This window comes from Gobius niger, assembly GCF_951799975.1.
Source record: "Gobius niger genome assembly, chromosome: 8".
Classification (NCBI taxonomy): domain Eukaryota; kingdom Metazoa; phylum Chordata; class Actinopteri; order Gobiiformes; family Gobiidae; genus Gobius; species Gobius niger.
In genome coordinates, this window is record NC_136859.1 from 15,988,711 (window position 1) to 16,008,129 (window position 19,419).

The window sequence follows — 19,419 nt, forward strand, 5'->3', positions numbered from 1 at the left end:
TCTGGGAACAAATCATCTTGGTCAGACCCGTGTCACATTTTTTCCTGTATACTTTAAGCATTGAGCTGGCTATTAGGGGCCCCTCCTTGCTTTGGGCCCTGGGTAAACAGTGCCCACTAACCCACACCCCACCCTGTCCCCTGACTGACAACCCTTGGATGGGGAACATTTGTTATTGGGTCCTTATATTTCTTTCATTATATATTTTCGTCATCAGCATTTGTTAAAACATCTTTTTGAGCAAATGGTGAATTGCAATATTATTATTAGTTTTTAAGATCTTTATAGAGAATTTTGCAAGAACCCAACCCAACCCAAGGCATTGTGACAACCAAACACGCACCTGGGGTACACTGTCACAGTCGATTTTTCTGTTTTTGACGGTTGATTTATTGCAGTAACAGACCATAAAGAAGACATCCCTATGCTTCAAATCAAGTTATGCTTTCATCCAATAATAATAAGTGTGACTCTTGTGGGGCGTTCAGTTGATGAGCTGTAGAACAGAAATGGTCTTTAGTGCTTCCATTTTAGTGCTTTCAAATATGTTCTTTGTACAAAAATAGGACATTGATTAGTAGGGTTTTATTAAGCCTACTTCAAGTGTCCTTGATGAATATTCTAAAATGTAAAAATAAAAAGGGCAATCTCTGTGACGCAATCACCACAATAATAATACCCCAGTTCCTCTAATGACCAATCTGGTTTCGGCTTTGGCTTTCCCTTCTGTTTTAGGGGAGGGCTCAGATCTGCGGGGCGGGACGGCACGTGCTCTGTGTGTACATCAAACCCGCTGTAAAAAACCATGGTAAAAACCCAAAGACTCAGACCAGTGACACTCACAGAGATCAGCGAGGACACCTCAAGACGACACAGAGTGAGGCAGATAACCAGGTCCTGACGACTACCATTCATCAAAGCAGACCAACTGTGAGCGCAAAGGGGACATGCACTTTGAGAAGCGTGAGTAGCAGCTTGACCCTGCAAACATCGCTTCTTATCGCGAGTTTTTACTGGCTTAATTGGCTAATTAAATCCATAAGTTAGTGTGAGACCTGTTTCTGGCTTTAACATTAGCCCTAATGAATTTGAAAAATATGCTTTTTTGATGTATTTAGCCAAATGATTTAGCTACTCATATTGTACTTTTTTATTTGTATGTCTATAGCATTTAGACTGTTGATTCAGTCTTAGAGGGGTTATTATTAAAATAATTGTAATTACTTAATAATGTGGAAATAGACGTAAACTAGGTTGGCCTTGGTCTCATTGTCCTTGACTTACATTTTGGGTTAATCAAAGAGTGAGGTCATCACTTGGGGAAACCCTCATACACCTCCAAGTTTCTCATGTTCTCACTTCTCTTTTTGCCTCATGCTTAAACATGAAGTATAGTTTTACACCATTATGCTTCAGTGATCACACTTTGCTTACTTTTTGTATCTGCTACAACCACCAAAAGAGGAAGCCGGCCAGTTGCTAGTGGCACTTTTCTTTCTCTGAGGAGAGAGCCAAAAAGAGAAAGGTTGTAGGAATCCCCACCCTCCCACGCATGAGTCAAATCCAGGGCTTTCCACAATTTGAATGTATGTAGCACACCATCAGACTAGACACGGTGGAGGAAGTACTCTGTACTTTATATATGTATTCAAATGCACTTACAAGTCGACAGTACACTAAAGCAGCTGTTGGGTTAAGATTTGTCAAGGCTTATCTTGGGGTGGCATAGACATAATTAACTTCTGTTATGTTATGAGATATCACTCACAAGTTTTTAACAGCTTTCAATGAAAATAGTTACACCAATAGAAAAGTAAAAGTGAAGCACCAATATGTGTTTCTGCTATGTACATTCCACCATTGCCACTAAGGCGAGTACAATCTTTTCTTTTTCACTTGTGGTTGAGTTGGAGAGAGACCTTTACTCACTTCTACTTTTTCAGCTGGTGCAGACGCTTGAAGCATGCATTACATCATCTTAGTCAAAGGTGACATTTGTTTCAGAGTTCAAAGCTGGGCAAGATTCAGTGGCTTTCGTTTAAAAAAGTCATTGTTACAAGTGACCTTTGTACATTGGCCACAGGCCGCTACAAAGTGATTATTGTTTGGGTTTACAGGCAGAGGTGGGTTTGCACTTACATTCACTCTAGTACTTGTACTTGAATAACTTTTTGAAGTTGTGCTTCTTGGAGTAGTTTATTCACACAGTATTATTTACTTCTACTTGGGTAATATTATTTTTGAAGGAATAATACTCTTACGTGAGTAAAACATTTGGTTAATCTTTCCACTGTGAGTAAATCTGTAATTTTTTAATTTAAAAATTTAAATTCCAAAAAGCACAATGTAAAGCCTATAATTATTATTATTAGAACAGTTACTCAGTACTCACTCAAGTACTTTTCATTATATGTACTTGTAGTGCTTGTTCATGTAGTAAAAAATGTGGCTTAAAGGTGGGTAAACAGAGATTATTACACATACAATTTTGCCCATATTCAGTCAAACAGAATCCAGACATTAACCAGTCTCAGTAGGTTTATTTGCATATATTATTTTAATTCATCTGCCTGTGGTTCCCAACCTTTAGTGTCCTGTGAACCCCTTGAACCCTTCAGTAATACACCATGTACCCTCTCTGCCTCAAAGGTGTTGCAGATTATATAGAAGGACTCAACTAAAACTACTCTTTAGTGGGAAAAAAATACAATATATGTTTAAAATAAAGCAAATTAAAACATTTTACCGAAAAACCCTTCCTTTTCTAAATAAGGCTTTAATACAATTCCGTTTCACCTTCTTTTTTAATCTGAAGCAATTCCAAGTAACCCCTGATAATTCCTCAAATACCCCTGGTTGGGGAACACTGTTCTAGGAAACAGCAATGAAAGCAGAAATCACCTAGTAGTAAGTCGTCTTGTGCTCGTGTCCCCTACGGCGGCTCCTGTTAGAGCAAGAGAAAGCAAAAGACAGCGACACGTGTGAACAGTGACGCTTCTGATTCACCAGACAGGAAGACGTGGTTTGGTTTGTGTGCAAGCGTAACGGAGAGAGGCAGGAAGGTGTCACAGAAAAAGAGCCGTGGCAATCCCATGGTACAAGGTTTTCTAATGTATTTGTAGATTGTACAGCCACAGATTCTGCCTTCCTAATGGAGGAAGGGTTTTAGTGCTGATTCCATGCTCTCAGTGGAAATCAAGCTTATCTCTGACATGACAGAGACTTTGAAGAAATAGACTGTGGTCATATCTCATCAGATGAAACTACTAGAATTCTGTTATGCAAGATCTTTAATTTCCTTTACACGGTGGTTTATTTTTATCACAAGGATATTTTTGTATGTGCTGCATTTAACACTTGCCATGCTGGAGAAATGAATGAAGTCAATAATAAAATCACAATGAGGCGTTTGTTGTAATCAGGTGTTTACACATAAATATAAATCCTAAAAGTAAATTCAATATTCCTTTAGATAAAAAACAATCAGACAATATAAGAATTAAAAGCAAAAGATGCACCCTGTCAAAGGATGATTTCAAATCTCAAACTGTGATATGGGTCTCACTTGCGGGACTTTGTGTTAAACGTTTGATAATCACTGACCTTGGGTTCATTTGATGTGTAATATGTTTTTAATGTTGTTTTTCTTAGCTTCAAAGGAGAAGCCGTGCACTCAGCCCACTGTGAAGAAACTCCTGGAGGAGAAGAGAAAGAGGGAAACGTCGTCAGTGCCATCACCTTGCTCTCACTCCAGCCTTGTTCCTCCAGATTACAAAGTAATCCACACACCAAACAATTCCCGTTCAAAGTAATTCTAGTAGTTTGTGACCTCTGTGTTTGATTTTCTAGCATCTGTCTGCTGCCGAGGCTGCTAATTGTCCAGGTAAATAATCAGATCTGGTGTAACATTTTGACCACTGATTTGGGTGAAGAACCTGAGCGTGATGAAGAGAATTTGACTGATTCACTCTGACCTCCATCAACCCCTCACTCACACATCACTCACACAAGCACCTAGTGTTCCCTCACAGTCTGCCATCCAGGTACGAATCCGACCCGATCCTGCTTAGCTTCCGAGAGCAGACAAGATCGGGCATTCGTGGGAAACAAATGGATTTTGTCATCCAAGAGTAAACTAAAAAAAAATAATGGAGGAAGGGTGTCTCAGTCAATAATACAACTCTGTGACATTGGAGATGAGGTCATGATGAAATAAAGCCAAGTGCTCTGTATAAAGTTATAATAATCCTGCCTGTTTTTGCTCAAGGGGGAACAAGTGTATATTCAGACATGCCATTGAGTGCTCAAATGTGGATGCCAGCGGAAGAGTTTCCGTTCAACTACCCCTCACAACCTGGACCAAGCTACCTCCCTGCCTACAGTGGGCCGGAATATAATGCACAGTCGCATCTCCTGAGCTACAACAACACGAGCAACCCACAGCCTCAACAATATGTAGGAATATACTCAATATTTCTGACACTTAATAAGGGTTGGGTATTGTTCAAACTTGCCAATTAAAAGTTAATACCAAAAGCTAGTACCGAAATTCACATTTTCTTATGATACAACGTTTTAATTTTGTTCAAAGAAACCGTCTTTTATGGAATTTGAACATTATCATGGTTTGAGATCATGACAAATGTAACTATGTAAACTTTTCCAGTGCAAGTATGTTAACATTTATTATGTCTATGGTTAAAACTTAGAATTGGTTACTCATTCTAGAAAATATAAAATAAATAAAAGAATCGTACCCAGCCCTACACATTACTCTGTTCTTTGGCTTTAGTGTAAATGACGATGCTACTTTATATATTTCAGTCCTTAGTGACGGGATCAGACCCCAGCTTAAGTACACCATGGCCTGTCTCAGTGGACATGGACACCAGCCAAAGCACGCACTTGACTTTTCGCACTGAACTAGACCAAAACAAACTGCGAGATGCCCAGAGGCTGCTCGATGGGATGGACTTCAGCAGGATCACTGAGCAGGATGAAGATGGGGACACGTGAGTGGCATATTACCTTAAAAAGCCTGGCTAAAAAAAATCCAGTAAAAGCTTTCCACTGGATAATTACTGCATGATGAGCAACATGACATACCAAACCAGGTTATTCTATCAATTGCACTGAAAAAAGTTTTTGGGTGAACCAACTTTTTAAAAAAAATACTTCAATTGGTAACACACAATTAAAGTATATTCAACTTATCTTTTAATGTTGCAGGTGTATTCAAATTACATTCAAATTATAATTTGATATAATCCTGCTTTACTCTAACTTAAAAAGGAACAGAAAACCAACTTAATATTTAGATACTGGCTTCTTTACTCTAACTTAAAAAGGAACAGAAAACCAACTTAATATTTAGCTCGTCTTACATTTCAAATATCGCTAGAATCTAATGCACTTAGGTAAAAATCCAATTTATTTTATTGTGTGTCACGAATTCAAGTATTTTTTTCAGTAGTTCAACTAAAAACCTTTTTCAGTTGGGCCAATTTACACTTGAATTGTAAGGTTTTTGCGCTGTCGCACATCAATGTTGGCAGGCACCAGCAGGCACCAGCAGAAAGTAATCTGATTACTGAGTAAAAAGTAACGTCAATTTACTGACCTGATTTTAAAAACTAAGTTAGATTTCAAATTTCTTCATTATTTAAATTCAGCTGCCAATAATAACGGTGCCACCCTCACATACCAATGCCAACTAGCTTCACTGATTTGTTTTCTTCCCTGGTGAAACTGACATATTGTAAGATGTCAAGATGCCAATGGGCTCAAATTACAAAAAAAGTAGTAACGCAGTAATTATCCCAGCTCTAACCAATTTACTATGTTGTATACAGCATTTGTTTGTCCAGGCAGTGTAAGTTTTCTTGTGCTTAACTTTTATAATCAGTGACTGCATAAATTAAATTCTGATTTAGTTAATAATAGCTTTTCGTTTTTCCTGTCAGAATCCTGCATATCTACACTGCTAAAGGCCTCAGAGAGTGTGCCTTTGTTGCAGCACAGAGGCTCAAATCGTTGGGGGCATTGGATGAAAAAGAACACAAGGGCAAGGTCAATATCTTTGCAATATATTACATTTAAACATTTGGAATTGAATAATAACATTATACCATGCGTGCTTCTGTAGACGGCTTTACTCGTGGCAGTGACAGCTAATCTACCAGACATTGTGCATGATCTTCTGTCACTGAGAGCAGATATTAACACGTGTGATGTATATGGACAAACTGCTCTTCATCTGGCTGCTCACTATGGATACAGTCTGGTCCTTCAGGTAAAATAATATGAGTGTTAATTATTACTAATAGTGGCTGTCTGGAACTGTCTGGACTGGAAGGTTGTGCATTCTGTCATTATGTCCACTTTGCCCACATTGCCTCTGCACAAATGAAGCGCAGATCGGAAGCCATGTCTATGCCAGCCAGCCCCAGAACAGCTGGGGCTACAGTTGTAGGGAATGAATGACTAATGCAGAGTGTCCCAAAAGCACCATATACTGTAAATCAAATGCATTATTTGTGTTGTAAATCTAAATAAGTAATATTTGCTCTGTATATCTGTATGTCTTTTTGTCTTTGTAGGCTCTACTGTCACACATGCACCCTCCAAACCTAGAAGCACGCAACTTTGATGGTAAATAAAAAAAAAAACATCATGTTACTTTAAAGTAATTATATATCAATGACCACTTCAATAAACTATGGATAAACATCAAGGAGAAATGATTTAATAGTACTTACAGGGTCCTTCTTGTTTTAGGTATGACACCTCTGCACTGCGCAGCCTTGTCCCACTGTTTGACCATGAAGGCCATCTATACTGGTGCACAGTCAGATCTCAGTCTTTCATCAAGAGCTACAGAGATGCTCGCTTGTGTCCAATTGCTTCTCTCCCACGGGGCATCTTTGCTCAGTCAGGTACCATCTGTGCCTAGTTTAGACCTTTGGGGAAATTTACTGGATTACATAACAATGACATAAACATCTCAGCCAAGGCTTTACAGTATATTGTATTCATAAAAACTCTCCACGCCCACGTGAAGGTGACTGTCTCGTCAGCCTGTCTGAGTATTTCTGTATGTGTATTTTCTCTTTCAGGAAATTAAGAGCAATAACACAGTGTTGCACTTAGCTGTAAAGGAGGGGAACATTGATCTGGTGCGCTTTCTGCTAAAGATTCCGCCGGACAATATGAAAGTGTTTGTTGATTTGAAACAGTTCGTCAATATGAAAGTAAGTCCCACACTGAGTCATAGTTAAGAATGATGTAATGACTATGAGCACTACTATGAGCCTCCTTAAACTCATGCTCCTTCTGCCTTAGGCCCATGGGCACACAGCGTTACACATGGCGGCTGGTCTCCATGGTAACCCATACCAGAAGGAGATGCTGCAGCTGCTGTTGTGCAGAGGAGCAGACCCCAGCATCCGCAGCCTGGAGAACGACCAGGCGGCGCACCTACTGCAGAGCGGGCCGGTCGGCGAGCAGGTGAGCGGACCATATATCTGTGTGAGCCTGTTTATGTGAGACCTCCTTATTCAACAATAACTGCTCTTCTACAGCTTAAAGCCTTGTTGAAGAGACGCAACACTTCCTCTCGACGACGCATATTGTCCTTGCAGGACAAGGAATGAGTTTGTTATTTAAATCTGAAACACACTTCCTTTGTTGGGAAGAGAGATTTAAGGGAGGCAATGGTCTGTTTTTGCAAAAAGCATAGACTATAATTCACATTGGATTAAACAGGTAGTGATTTATCACACGTAACTACTACTGTTTTTTTTTTTTCTACAAATGACTGTACATTTGTTTGTGTCATCAGTCTCAACTCCTAAAATGAACTGTGTATTTTAATTGGCATATTGGACATTTTAATGATAAAATATATTTATTTTGGTCTTGTATGAAGATCGTAAGCGTTAGACAGAAATGGCTTCTATTGAAGTTCTGCTTTTTTGCTGAAAGACTAAACTCCCACTTACTGTTGATTTCTGTGAAATCGTTATTTCTGGGACTGTGTCCCATTAAGTCATTGTCTTTTGTCGAATCCCCATCATCAGTCATGGTTGTGACTTTAGTTCTTGTCAGTGTGACTTATAGGTCAAAATCTGGCAGTTTCTGTATGTATCATACTTTATATCATGTCAGAATAATTCTGTTTGTGCTGAAAAACTCCATTTACTGTGTAAAATCACTGTGTTATGAGTAAGTCCAGTGCTTTTTTCGTATGACTCATTCATTTGTATAAAGACTCACTTGAGTTCCATGTGCTTTGATGTGTGGATCATCTTTCTTTAATACAGATTATTGCCATGTCAAACAGTGAAGATTTATTTATTTTTCAAACACGGTTCCCCCACCTACACTTTGATAAAACAGTCACAAAGCTGAATTATGTTAGAAAGTGTGTCAAACAATATTACTAGATTCCACATATTGCTAATTTTTTTTGAATATACTCAACTAATATAACAATTAAATATAAGCAATAATATTTTGATTGATTAAAATATGACAAAATTAAAGACAACTTTAATCTAGATAGTTATAATGTAAGGCTGATATTACTAGTTGTATTTGTATAACTTTGCTTCTAATTTTACAGACAGGTGGCAAAATCAAATGTAAGATGCTACATACATGCTTTTATCCTACACAGATTCTTCTCGGGGTGTCTCAAAATAAAACTCATGCGCTTACACATACACATAACCTCAACATTTCATTCAGAACACTAGTCCCTGATACAGAAGTGACTAGGCAAGAGAGAATGTGGGAAATCCATAGAAAATGTGTGCATTCTGTGGCGTTGACACTCTGGAGACATCTGTGCAGCTTTCCGCCTTTATACAGTCTGAGGAGGGACTGCAAAAGAAATGAAGATGTCCATAAAAACATGTTGTAATAGAAACACATAAGTAGACACAAATGCCCACCTTCTGTCTTTGCACTTGGGATGCCAGATGAGCTGTAAACATAAAAAAAAAAAACAGTATTAAACAATCGACACAATAGGTTGCGTTCACATTCTTTAATTTGATGTCATGATCTCAGATAGAGGACAATGGTCTATATAACTCTATGGAAGAGATTTTCTTTCTTTTTTACAGAAAATCCACAAATGTAGTAATTATGATTAAGTCCATTCAGCCGACAACAATGACTAAATAACTTTTTAATACTATGGGGATTTTTATTTATTTCACCTCTGTTTATTTGATCGGACAGAGAAGGAGTTGAACTTTGTGCCAGTGGTTGTTTCGTGCAAATAGGCCCAGCAATTACAGAGATATTAAACATTAACCAGGTCAAAACATCTTCATTTTGGGCCGATTAAGTGAAAATTCTACCATAGAATTCTGGATTGTCCTCCACCTCAGTAAGACTCTTTGTTATGATGTCATGTGAACGCAACCGTTTCTTCTGCATTCTGGGGGAACCATGATGCATTGTGGTTTAGTCAAACAGGAGTTCCATGTTTTGCCAGACAAGCTACATGCACACAGTTTACAAGACACTGACTACCAACACATAAAGAATATTTTATTTCATAGACTAAATAATAGAATAATAGTGTCTTTAACCAAAGATCTTTATGAGTTGGAAGCGTGTTCTGGGAAAGATTTCTGAGAGAGCATTGTTGTGATACATTATAATTTGAATAATTAACATTTTATAAACGTTACAGGCCTCCATTTTTGGGAGATTTATTGCGCTTGCCAAACTCAAAACTGCATGCATTCTTTTTTAATCCACTTTGCCTTGCACATGTCTTACTTGGATGAGGGCTTTACACAATTTGTGATTTTTTTACCTGTTTGGAAAACAATGTAATATATTAAATCTTCCAACATGTTCATAAACGTAAGAGGGTGAGTACCTGACTTACTTAGGGCTATTAAAATGCCACTAACAAACATCACTATAGCGAGGGTGAGCCCCGTGGTCCGTAATGTTTCATAGTCTGCAAAGGACACGAACAGAAGCCTTAGACATGGCCAGTCACATTTTCACATTCTGGTTCATCTCAATAACTTAAATGATATCAACAGTTTAAACAGTGAAACCAAACAGATCAACAGATATTTGCTTTGACCTGTGGGGTTCCCCAGGGGTGGTTCTTGGGACCCCTTTTGTTCAATAATGTGTCAAAGACAACTATGCAGATGACAATCAGATCACAACAGGTGAACATGTGCATGTACATTTACTGCATCAAACTGTTCTGTTTGTGTGCAAAACTATTTGGCTTGAATGTGTATTTCCGTAGAAACCAATATTATGAGATAGTGTAGATAGAACGTTTCGCCTCTCATCGAAAGGCTTCGTTAGAGCACTAAAGTTTAAGCTCAGCCCACAGACTAGATATAGACCACTGGGGGAGTTTAGCTTGGCTTAGTCCTTTCCCTCTATTAACGGCTACTCTCACCTGTGGGTAAACATCTTTGTAGTTCTAAGTCTAAAAAGACTCCTCCCAGTGGTCTATATCTAGTCTGTGGGCTGAGCTTTAACTTTACTGTCGCTGACGAAGCTTTTTGGATGAGAGGTGAAACGTTCTACACTTGAACTTCAGAGTACAGACGATGACTGAATCAATGAAGAACCTTCATTGAACAACTGAGAGCCAACACAGACATTATGAGATAACAAAAATGTCTGTATAATATAATACAGTACAACTGAAATAAAAATAAAAGACAAAAAAATAAAAGCAATTCAAACTATAATTTTATATAGTGTGTATTTTTTATTCATTTATATAATTTTGAGTCAGCTACATTATTATTATTATTATTTATTTATTTATTATTTATTTATTTATTTTAAAATTATATTACAATGTGTTGATGTGAGCAGATGTGTTATTTAATGGGTAAAACAATCTTACCATAATCAAAGTCACTGCGGTCAGGAAACATAGATTCTGAAAACATATCAAATATTGGTGAGAACTCATCATAAAAGACTGTAGAATAACATTCAATTAGGAAAGTGGGCACTGAGCGCCGCAGCCCCCGCGCTCTGCAGCTTTGGCGCCTCAGCTCCTCTACTCTGTCTTTTCCCCAGAGTAAGAGCAACTCAATGCAGCATCTTGGCTCAGCAGAAAAAGATGCGCTGAGGTAAAGTGGGATAAAGCCAGAAGCAAGCGCATCACATAAGTATTACAAACCATAAATGGGAATAAAAAGGGACGTTTACATGAGACAGAACTAAAAACATAAGTTGAACTATTGTTCTAGCCTATTGTTTCAACTAAAGACCTGCAGCAAATGATCAAATACTGCAGCTTGCATGTTGCTGACTTCTCTTTTACTGTCTGTGCTAGCAGTCAAAAGGTCTCTACAGTAATCATATGTAACAAACAGAAACGACGGGTTTTGCACAGATAGTTTATGCAGAATTACTCAATTGTGTAAAAAAAAAAAAAAGATCTATGAAGCAAAATTTGATTATCCTCCATTGTTGCTTATTCTCCTCAATAGTCATAGCCCACATTTCCGCAGAAGCTTAATATTTTCTAAAGTGGTAAATGAAACGAACCTGTAGTGGCCATAGCTGCCCGGGAAAGATGATCAGGAGCGTTGAGCTTGATCTTGCAGAAACTTACCAATTCCTTGGCCGCACTTGACTTACTGCAGTAAGAATGGAGACAGACAAAAAGCACCGAGACCCTCTGTGAACCCAGAGGGCTCCCTCTGCTGGACGCTGTATGTTACTACATATTGGATAAAGCACTGCATTAGTTTGCACTTTGCAGTGAGGTGAACATGTTAGTGTATCATTGTGGTGTATCATTTTTAACAATTGAAAAATAAAAAAAAGAAATACAGAGATTACTCTCCTCTTGCAGCAAAAAGGTCCCAGATTGTGTGTGTGTGGAATTGAAGTTCCATGTGTTAAGTTTCACCAACCTATTCCTCCAGCAAGGCACTCCTGAACATAAACATGCTGAATGGGTCAGTGTTCACACTGCGTAGAGACAAAGTCTACCTCAATCCTTAGAATAATTCATTTTGTATTCAATTATTGCTGCAGTTTGATTTGTCAGATTAATTGTGAAAAATGTATTTTATAGCTGAACGTATGCTGCCCCGCCTAAAGAGTTAATCACTGGAACTGGCTAATGTCAGCTACGACTGAATGAATATTTACTAGCAGACTCTGTGAGTAAGTGGCCAGTGTGCTGTGTCAGCAGGAGCAGTTGTGCAGTATGACAGAGGGCTCCCTGCAGCCCACTACCTAAGACTGCAATAGACAGGTAATAAACAATAAGAGATGTCTTTGGAACATTTTATTGTCACAAAAAATAGGACAAACCATCAATCAACATGCTACATTTACACCGATATATACTGTACGTGGCTCACTAGCTATTATTCATATAAAAACATTGGACAGAAACACTGGCAGCATCATGAGAAATAAATCACATTTATGGAAAGTAGATCAGCTTCAATGACGAATGGTAATCTAAAAGGGAAATAAATAAGACACATATAATATTTGTCAAATAAAGTAAATAGGAAAAAAACGTAAATACTCACTCCCTCTACAGCATAGTTCTTTGCAGGCTACTACATTTAAGCTGGAAAACAATGTGTGTGTTTAATTTGGCTTTATGGGAATTATCTGTAAGTGACAAAAGTGGAAACAAAGTTACCTCTTGGAACACCAGATTCTGCATCAGGGCCTCTAGGTCTAAACATAAACAAAAGCAAATGTTTGGCAAATGCAATAAAGCATTAAAGCATGATCATTAATCCTTTTTTCTGAGTTTACCTTGACTTGTCACTTTTGGTGCAGCTGCATTTTCGGCCTGTTAAAAACATTAGAAAAGATCTGTAATTTGGGGTTTAATAACGCAACATCAACAGCATCATTTTAACCAGTATTCCCATTAGCCTCTGTGACCAAATAGGTTAGGTTTTTTATCGTCATTAAAAGCTACGCTGAAGTGGTGCCATGCAATAAGCCCGTCTGGTGTGGACGTCCAGTCAAACTCTAATCCTCTAATCCTTTATGGTGTTTCATCAAAACCAATAGTGAGGCTGAAAACCTTCAAATGTTACGTCTCTATAACAACAGGTTAGGGATTAAATAATTTTGAGAGCATTAAGGATGACCACTATTGCTTGTCTGGTTCCTGCATGCCACTAGAGGGAGCCAGAGAATCTCTGTAGCAACGATACAGTTTAAAAAGAAAACTTATTTTTCCCCTAATTAGTTTACTGCATTCCCCATGAATTGTACCGAATGCTAAATACTGAGAGGACATGCTTTAAGTTTTTCTGCATAAGAATCTCTCACACATGTTAAAAACCTTAACATTGGGATTGGGTATTTTATGGGCTACAAACTGTAACTGTTATGTTTTGTCAGGTACAAGGACAACAAAGCGAAGTTTTAAAGGGCAAATTGCAGCGATGCACAGAGCATGACAGCGTTGACTAAGCTGCCGAAAGTGGCATCAGTTTTCCACCCGTTAAGACACGGGACGAACAGTGGGCCGCTTGTTCTGCTGTTATACATATGAGTCCAGGGCACCGTGAAGTTGGCCAATCACAATGTTGTACAGAAACACTTTGAATTTACATCAGGTCCAGCACTTACTGACAATGAGCGCAATTCCCAAAATGAAGAGAACCACAGCAAAAACGAGTCCTCCGATCCTCAAAGATTCATAGTCTGAAAGAGAACAAAAAGAGCAACATAAAACATGCAATTATGTGCATTTTGTGAGGACTTCTTAATGTGCCTGCCAATAAAAAAACACAAAGTACCAATCAATTCTGATTGAAGTCACTGCAAGAGTTATCACCTAAAGAAGACATTTCTTTTTGCAATGCTATAATTTATATGGATTCTATATGAAAAAATGTCCCTGGATCATGGACAATTTTTACTCTTTTGAGGAGAGCAAATCAAGATGGTTCAAGAGGGGGGCGACAGTGGCACAGATGGTAGAGAGGGTCGTCTCATGATCGGAAGGTCGGGGGGTTTGAATCCCACCTCCTGAAAGTGCACATTGTCGTTGTGTCCTTGGGCAAGACACTTCACCCACATTGTCTGCCCCAGTGTCTGCGTACATTGGTGTATGAATGAGAGTATGAATGGGTGAGTGGATCCTTGCTGTAAAGCGCTTTGAGTGCCTAATGTAGGTGGAAAAGCGCTATATAAGTTGAGACCATTTACCATTTACCAAGAGAATAACTAATTATATTACAACATTGGGTCTATTGTTACCAGTTAATAAAAGTCTGTGAGAAAATCTTTAAAATGATGCCATTCGACTAGTTTACTGTGATCCGGATAATGGATCTGCCAATATTACAATGACAATAAATGTACGACATGACCTGCAGAGCGGTCTTATACATCCACCTACAATAATTAGTGGTCTGAATGCTGTGTGTGGCGATGTGATATGTCTATGATAACTTTTCGTGGCAAGTTTTACCACAGAGTAGTTCATGTTTTACTATACTTATATACTGTGTCTGTGCAGCACTTACCATAATGAAATGCACTGTCTGTCAAGAGAGAGCAGAGGGAGAGAACAAATGAGGAGCAGATTTACCCATTGACACACTTCACAGCTGAGTCATTCATCTAGTCATTAAGCGGTTTGGTGCCGGCGCCAATTTATATGCTAGTTAAAATGAGGACGCAGCTTATCTTAATTGCACTTTTCTACATTTCCATTCCAATAATACGTACCATTGTCCTCGTCCGCTGCCGAAACTGTGGGACAAAGAAAAAAAACATTAGTCTGCAACAGTCACCGGGTAATATAGGAGCATCCCAGCAAATTACTGAATTGAAGGTACATATACTCACACTATATCCAAACTTTCTTTTGAATAGAATAACTTTCCCAGATTTTAAGAGACTTGCCACAAATATGCATCTCCACAAGTGTAACTTTATCAGTAGTGCGATGTCATAAACAAGTATGTGGCATTAGCAAGCCGTGGTGCCAAAAGCATCCATTCTCTGCAGTACAGTGTACATTGATAAGCAAAACACATCACATGTTTTCATTAGTGCTCACGTCATGGTCAGATGCGCCAGGTATGTGTCGGGTTTAAGCCGGACATTTATTTTTGTCTTGACCCCTGAACCGCTCTGGAAGGTTCTAATGGGGTTCAGCTGGATTCATCTACTCTAGACTCAACTGTTCCCTTCCTTCAAGATATGGACTTGTGCCATATGAATGTAATATTGTAAATATGAATAAAGTAACAACTATGTGGGCATACATGATGCTTTAGGACAGTGGTTCCCAAACTTTACTGGTTGAGACCCCAAAAATTGACAGGCAGATAACTCGGGACACCCATTGTATAAAGTTATTGCCTCTCATGCTACTTTAGGGCAGAAAAACATTGTAAACATGTATTTAAACAGTTTGTTTTGAATAATTGATTCCACAACTTATAGGCTGTTTAACACTAAAACATATACTAAAAACAGAAGTGTTTTTGTTTCATCTTAAAGTCATCTGGGGCCCCCTACCTAAGGCCTCGCAACCCCCACTTTGGGAACCACTGCTTTCGGACAGTGGTAGGAATGTTTGCTTGGTGGTGGACCAATTTCTTTCCTTTTCAAAAGATGGGGCTCCAGCCTTTCCGAGGTTAAAACTTTGCTTTTTACAAACATATTGTGTTTGTTTGTTTGTCGGTTTGTGTTCATCCCTCTTATGTGCTATATTGGACAAAAACATCTTGGGATCTAGACCTAGAGGATCTAAAGCAGTGTTTTGTGAAATTATTTCAGATTAAAAAGAAAGATGAAACTGACAACTATTAGAACATTATTTTGAAAGGAAAACTCATAAACACTTTGCAGTGTCGTTTAAATAGTGACAGATCCTCTGGGTGATTTAGAGCAGCGGTTCTCAACAGGTGGGTCGGAACCCAAAATTTGGTCACAAACCACAATGCTGGGCCTGGCATTGCTAACTTCTGGTATACGACTGGTTTTCTCTGGAAGCAAATTTCTCAAAAGCCCTTTTAAACTGAAGTTATTTCTAAATAAAGTTGTTCTGTAAACAGTAACGATATTGATCGGCGCGGTGGCACAGCAGTTAGCCCTCGTGCTTCACAGCAAGAAAGTCCCGGGTTCGAATCCCGGACGGATGGGGCCATTTTTGTCTTTTTGTCCCCGTGTCTGTGTAGGTTTTCCAGTTTCCGGTTTCCCCTACCACTAAAACATGTACAATAGGCCAGGATGAATGCTGTCTGTGCGTGACAGAATGGTGGTGTTCAGAGGTCCGTTGGTGTAAATGTGTGCAGCTGCTCTTCTGTCAGTCGACCTCAGAGGAAACTGTAGCTACATACAGCACGTCGCTTTCCTCCACCGTGTGTGGAGTGAATGAAGTACAAATCCCCTTCACTGCGTGAAGTGCTTTGGGCGACTTGTGTCATGTGAAATACAAATAAGCTTCCATTCCATTTCATCAAAGTTCCCTTGGTAGAAAGTGAATGCTGTATGTGACTGGGTTGATAATGAAACTAGAATATGAGCCAAAGTTTTAATAAAACTGCTAAATTTGCTCAGTGAAAGACCTCTGTGAGCTCTGCGTACATTTTGACAGCAGGATACAGTCTTGCAGTTTACAGATGCCCCCTTTGACCTGACGGAGATATACAAATGTGTTTTTTTTTCAACCGTGACATGCATAGCAAAGAATAGTGCTGACCAGATCCGAAAAGTAATTCTCCATTGTAAATCATAAAATGTCTACTTTGAGAATCTGCTTAACATCAGTGACCTGCAGGATTACCGCTTGCACTAAACAATACAGAAATGAATAAAATATTGACTGAAAATGGAAATGCTTATAATTTTGACACCCCACACAGCCCGGCCTTCACGGGAAATATGATTGCATGATAACTTATGCTTGACATTCGGACCAGGCACGTACTGCTGCGCGCTGGGGAATAGAAGAACTGGCAGGCAGCCATTTAGCAGCACACAGGAAATGAAGGATTTTAAACAGGAGGGTAAAAACATCATCACATGGCCATGCGTGAAGATCCTAATGCAGCAGGAGACTTACCAAACACCTCCCTGCCAAACGCCGACCCTGTTGTTGGACAAATAGTCCACTTAACTACAAACCTCCCTGAAGCTTTATCTAATTTTTGATGTGACGTTTGACCTCTTGATGAAGAGGAACTGATACCTACCCAAAGCAGGAGCTGCCCAAGCGCTTAACATCAACAACACAAGGTCCATTGTACCTGGAAAACAGAGTATTCTTTGTTAGAGGGGGAGTACAGATAGACAAGTGGTGAAGGTTACTTTATAGCATAAGTCAAAGTAAATAGAACCATGTGGACAGATTGATACCATAATGGTTTATAAGTGACCTCTAAATTTAATAAGAAATGTTTCAGTTTGTTAATGCCATTTGAGAAATATCCAGAAAGAACACGCTGCTCCATTGAAGAAGGCTATATAAAAACAAATATAAACAGAGTGTTCTGCCCAGACCATGCGCATGATGGGGTCATCTATTTACAGCTCTTTCAAAATGGAGCTTGGCAGTTGTGGGGTTCACAGAGAAGCCGGTGTTAAGTTGCAATGACTGGCTAGTAGTATGCTGTTTGCTGTCTCATCTGCTCTACATGTGGCATGAGTAGTCTCTGGTCTAGACCAGATTTTTCTCCCCCCCCTCACCCCCCCTGTCACTACTGTGAGTAACTTAAACAGGGGTATAAGGGGTCAACCTCACACTCCTGTCAAAGTTACTCACAGTAGTTGTTTGATTACATTAGTACAATCCCCACCTAAAGTATTTGCTCCTGGCATGTTTTGCATGAGATATAGCCCACATCAAAGTGCATCATTAGAAAGCCGAAGTTTTTCCTGTTTCGCCCAGAGCAATACTTAATATTTGAGCCTGAGAAGAGGAGTGGGGGTGTGGACATGGATCATAGATCAGGAGCATAAAAGGTTGTACAGAAGAGGATGAACGACAAACGCCTGCCAATCAGCTGTACTGGAAATACAGACTGAACTGTGCATGAAAAAGAAGCAATCTATAATCTTACTCTACGTGTTTGTTAAAATTCCGACAGATGCAGGGTGCCAATAATAACCCTGGACTGCAGCCAATAGGGGCAGCTCAAGAAAGTCATAGTGACCCCTGAGGCAAAGGTGGGGTGCACTCGAATTAATATTGGCTATATACAAATAGCAGTTCAAGTGTGGGATTCGAAAGTTGTCAGCGAACTGAAATGAAAGTGCACAAAGTCAGGCACATGACTTGGCTTTGCAAGATTGAGGGAAGAGATAATCCAACAGTACACGGCAGGAAACTGTTTACTATGGGGCAGTGAAAAGTTCGGCAAAGTGGTTATGGCCAAATGGAAAAACACCAGTAGAACCCACGTCTACTTTCTACATAATTTCGTATGGTTTCAGAAAGCCAGATGAGCTATAGTTTGTCTTATTGACAGTGAAGGAGAAGTTACATTGTACTCACCGTTTCTGCTTTCGACTTTGGTGTGGGTTGTCGTCACTCCGCAAAGACGCACGAACACTTTGCAGTTTCTCTCACTTAAATAAAGTTGTCACCGGCACATTAATGTAATGCAATCAACTTTTTGTGCAGCCTAGTGTAGCTGGGGTTCCTCAGGGCTGTGCCACACTCACTGAAGTCTGCTGCCTCTTCTACTCTACTAGTCTTAGGAATGAGGATGGGGGGTGGGGTGTCGGTTTGGGCTGTCAGCCTCTGAGGTTGCTCCAAAAAAACACCACCGCTAGAAGAGATGTAAACAACTCGGGAGGAACTTTAATCTGCAACTTTTTCATTGGTATAAGTGTAAAATACTTCTGTTTGGTGTTTTGTTATTATCTTTCTTGCGATTAACCGAGCAAAGGAATGTGGCACAGAGAGATTGTTGAGAGCAATGGCATAAACATTCTCCTTTCATGGCCTTTTTCTGAGCACATATTAAAACAACTTCTCAAGGTCTCTCTCCCACAGTGAAGTGACACATTCCCCTCAGCCTCCACGCGCAAAATACTTAAGTGCTCAAGCAATAGTTTTGAAATAAAGTTTATATGCAGACAGGAATGTTCGACGTTTTTATTGTTATTTGCAAGTCAAGAAAAAAAATATTTAAGACATGTATGACATGATAGTAAGTTTATCTTTGTCCAGCAGTAGAAGCAAACCAAGCGGAAACGTATATGTATGTTTTTCCCGTCACCACTAGATGGAGCTGTTGGCCCAGAATACAGATGAATGGATTTACACCTTTCCCAAATGACTCTTTATGGTCGTTATATGGTTCTTTATCCTGTTGAAAGAAGTAGTTGTTGATAAGTTGATGGTTCAGATTCATGACAAACCATTTTTTTTAGGTATTAAAATATATATAGATA

The 19,419-nt window shown here is 39.2% G+C and overlaps 3 protein-coding genes across 5 annotated transcripts; 1 reads left to right on the top strand and 2 right to left on the bottom strand.

Moving 5' to 3' along the window:
- Positions 1-838: 838 nt before the first annotated feature.
- Positions 839-7,652, top strand: nfkbid (nuclear factor of kappa light polypeptide gene enhancer in B-cells inhibitor, delta; the record flags this gene model as incomplete). Its single annotated transcript, XM_079560661.1, has 11 exons — positions 839-963; positions 3,652-3,776; positions 3,850-3,883; positions 4,877-5,012; positions 5,964-6,069; positions 6,146-6,292; positions 6,600-6,651; positions 6,778-6,935; positions 7,116-7,250; positions 7,342-7,506; positions 7,581-7,652. The coding sequence occupies exons 1-11, from the start codon at positions 948-950 to the stop codon at positions 7,650-7,652; spliced, it is 1,146 nt and encodes a 381-aa protein (XP_079416787.1). The 5' UTR covers positions 839-947.
- Positions 7,653-8,298: 646 nt separating this feature from the next.
- LOC306966989 (FXYD domain-containing ion transport regulator 7-like) lies at positions 8,299-11,701 on the bottom strand. 3 transcript variants are annotated; one of them, XM_079561850.1, is made up of 6 exons: positions 11,560-11,701; positions 10,907-10,942; positions 9,904-9,982; positions 9,796-9,829; positions 8,955-8,986; positions 8,299-8,883 (listed from the first exon to the last, which is right to left on the bottom strand). In XM_079561850.1, the coding sequence occupies exons 1-6, from the start codon at positions 11,570-11,572 to the stop codon at positions 8,775-8,777; spliced, it is 303 nt and encodes a 100-aa protein (XP_079417976.1). In that variant the 5' UTR covers positions 11,573-11,701; the 3' UTR covers positions 8,299-8,774. The 3 variants fall into 3 exon arrangements, with proteins under 3 accessions (XP_079417976.1, XP_079417975.1, XP_079417974.1); XM_079561849.1 differs by lacking the exon at positions 9,796-9,829 and having other exon boundaries at positions 9,908-9,982; XM_079561848.1 differs by lacking the exon at positions 9,796-9,829 and having other exon boundaries at positions 9,899-9,982.
- A 641-nt stretch (positions 11,702-12,342) lies between these two features.
- Positions 12,343-18,715, bottom strand: LOC306966860 (FXYD domain-containing ion transport regulator 6-like). The gene is made up of 9 exons (XM_079561678.1): positions 18,515-18,715; positions 17,214-17,267; positions 14,737-14,760; positions 14,532-14,549; positions 13,630-13,704; positions 12,799-12,835; positions 12,680-12,717; positions 12,568-12,604; positions 12,343-12,489 (listed from the first exon to the last, which is right to left on the bottom strand). The coding sequence occupies exons 2-8, from the start codon at positions 17,260-17,262 to the stop codon at positions 12,600-12,602; spliced, it is 246 nt and encodes an 81-aa protein (XP_079417804.1). The 5' UTR covers positions 17,263-17,267; positions 18,515-18,715; the 3' UTR covers positions 12,343-12,489; positions 12,568-12,599.
- Between the last annotated feature and the right edge of the window lie 704 nt (positions 18,716-19,419).

What these genes read in the sequence shown, in the direction of transcription:
- LOC306966989 (XM_079561848.1), bottom strand. An exon ending in AATAGCCCTAAGTAAGTCAG is followed by an intron (nt 8,987 to 9,898) that starts GTACTCACCCTC and finishes TTATGTTTACAG; the next exon opens with CTCATCTGGCATCCCAAGTG. An exon ending in CCCAAGTGCAAAGACAGAAG is followed by an intron (nt 8,884 to 8,954) that starts GTGGGCATTTGT and finishes TTTCTTTTGCAG; the next exon opens with TCCCTCCTCAGACTGTATAA.
- LOC306966860 (XM_079561678.1), bottom strand. Translation starts at nt 17,262, where the DNA reads ATGGACCTTGTGTTGTTGATGTTAAGCGCTTGGGCAGCTCCTGCTTTG. An exon ending in GGGAATTGCGCTCATTGTCA is followed by an intron (nt 12,836 to 13,629) that starts GTAAGTGCTGGA and finishes TGTTTTTAACAG; the next exon opens with GCCGAAAATGCAGCTGCACC. An exon ending in ACCAAAAGTGACAAGTCAAG is followed by an intron (nt 12,718 to 12,798) that starts GTAAACTCAGAA and finishes GTTTATGTTTAG; the next exon opens with ACCTAGAGGCCCTGATGCAG.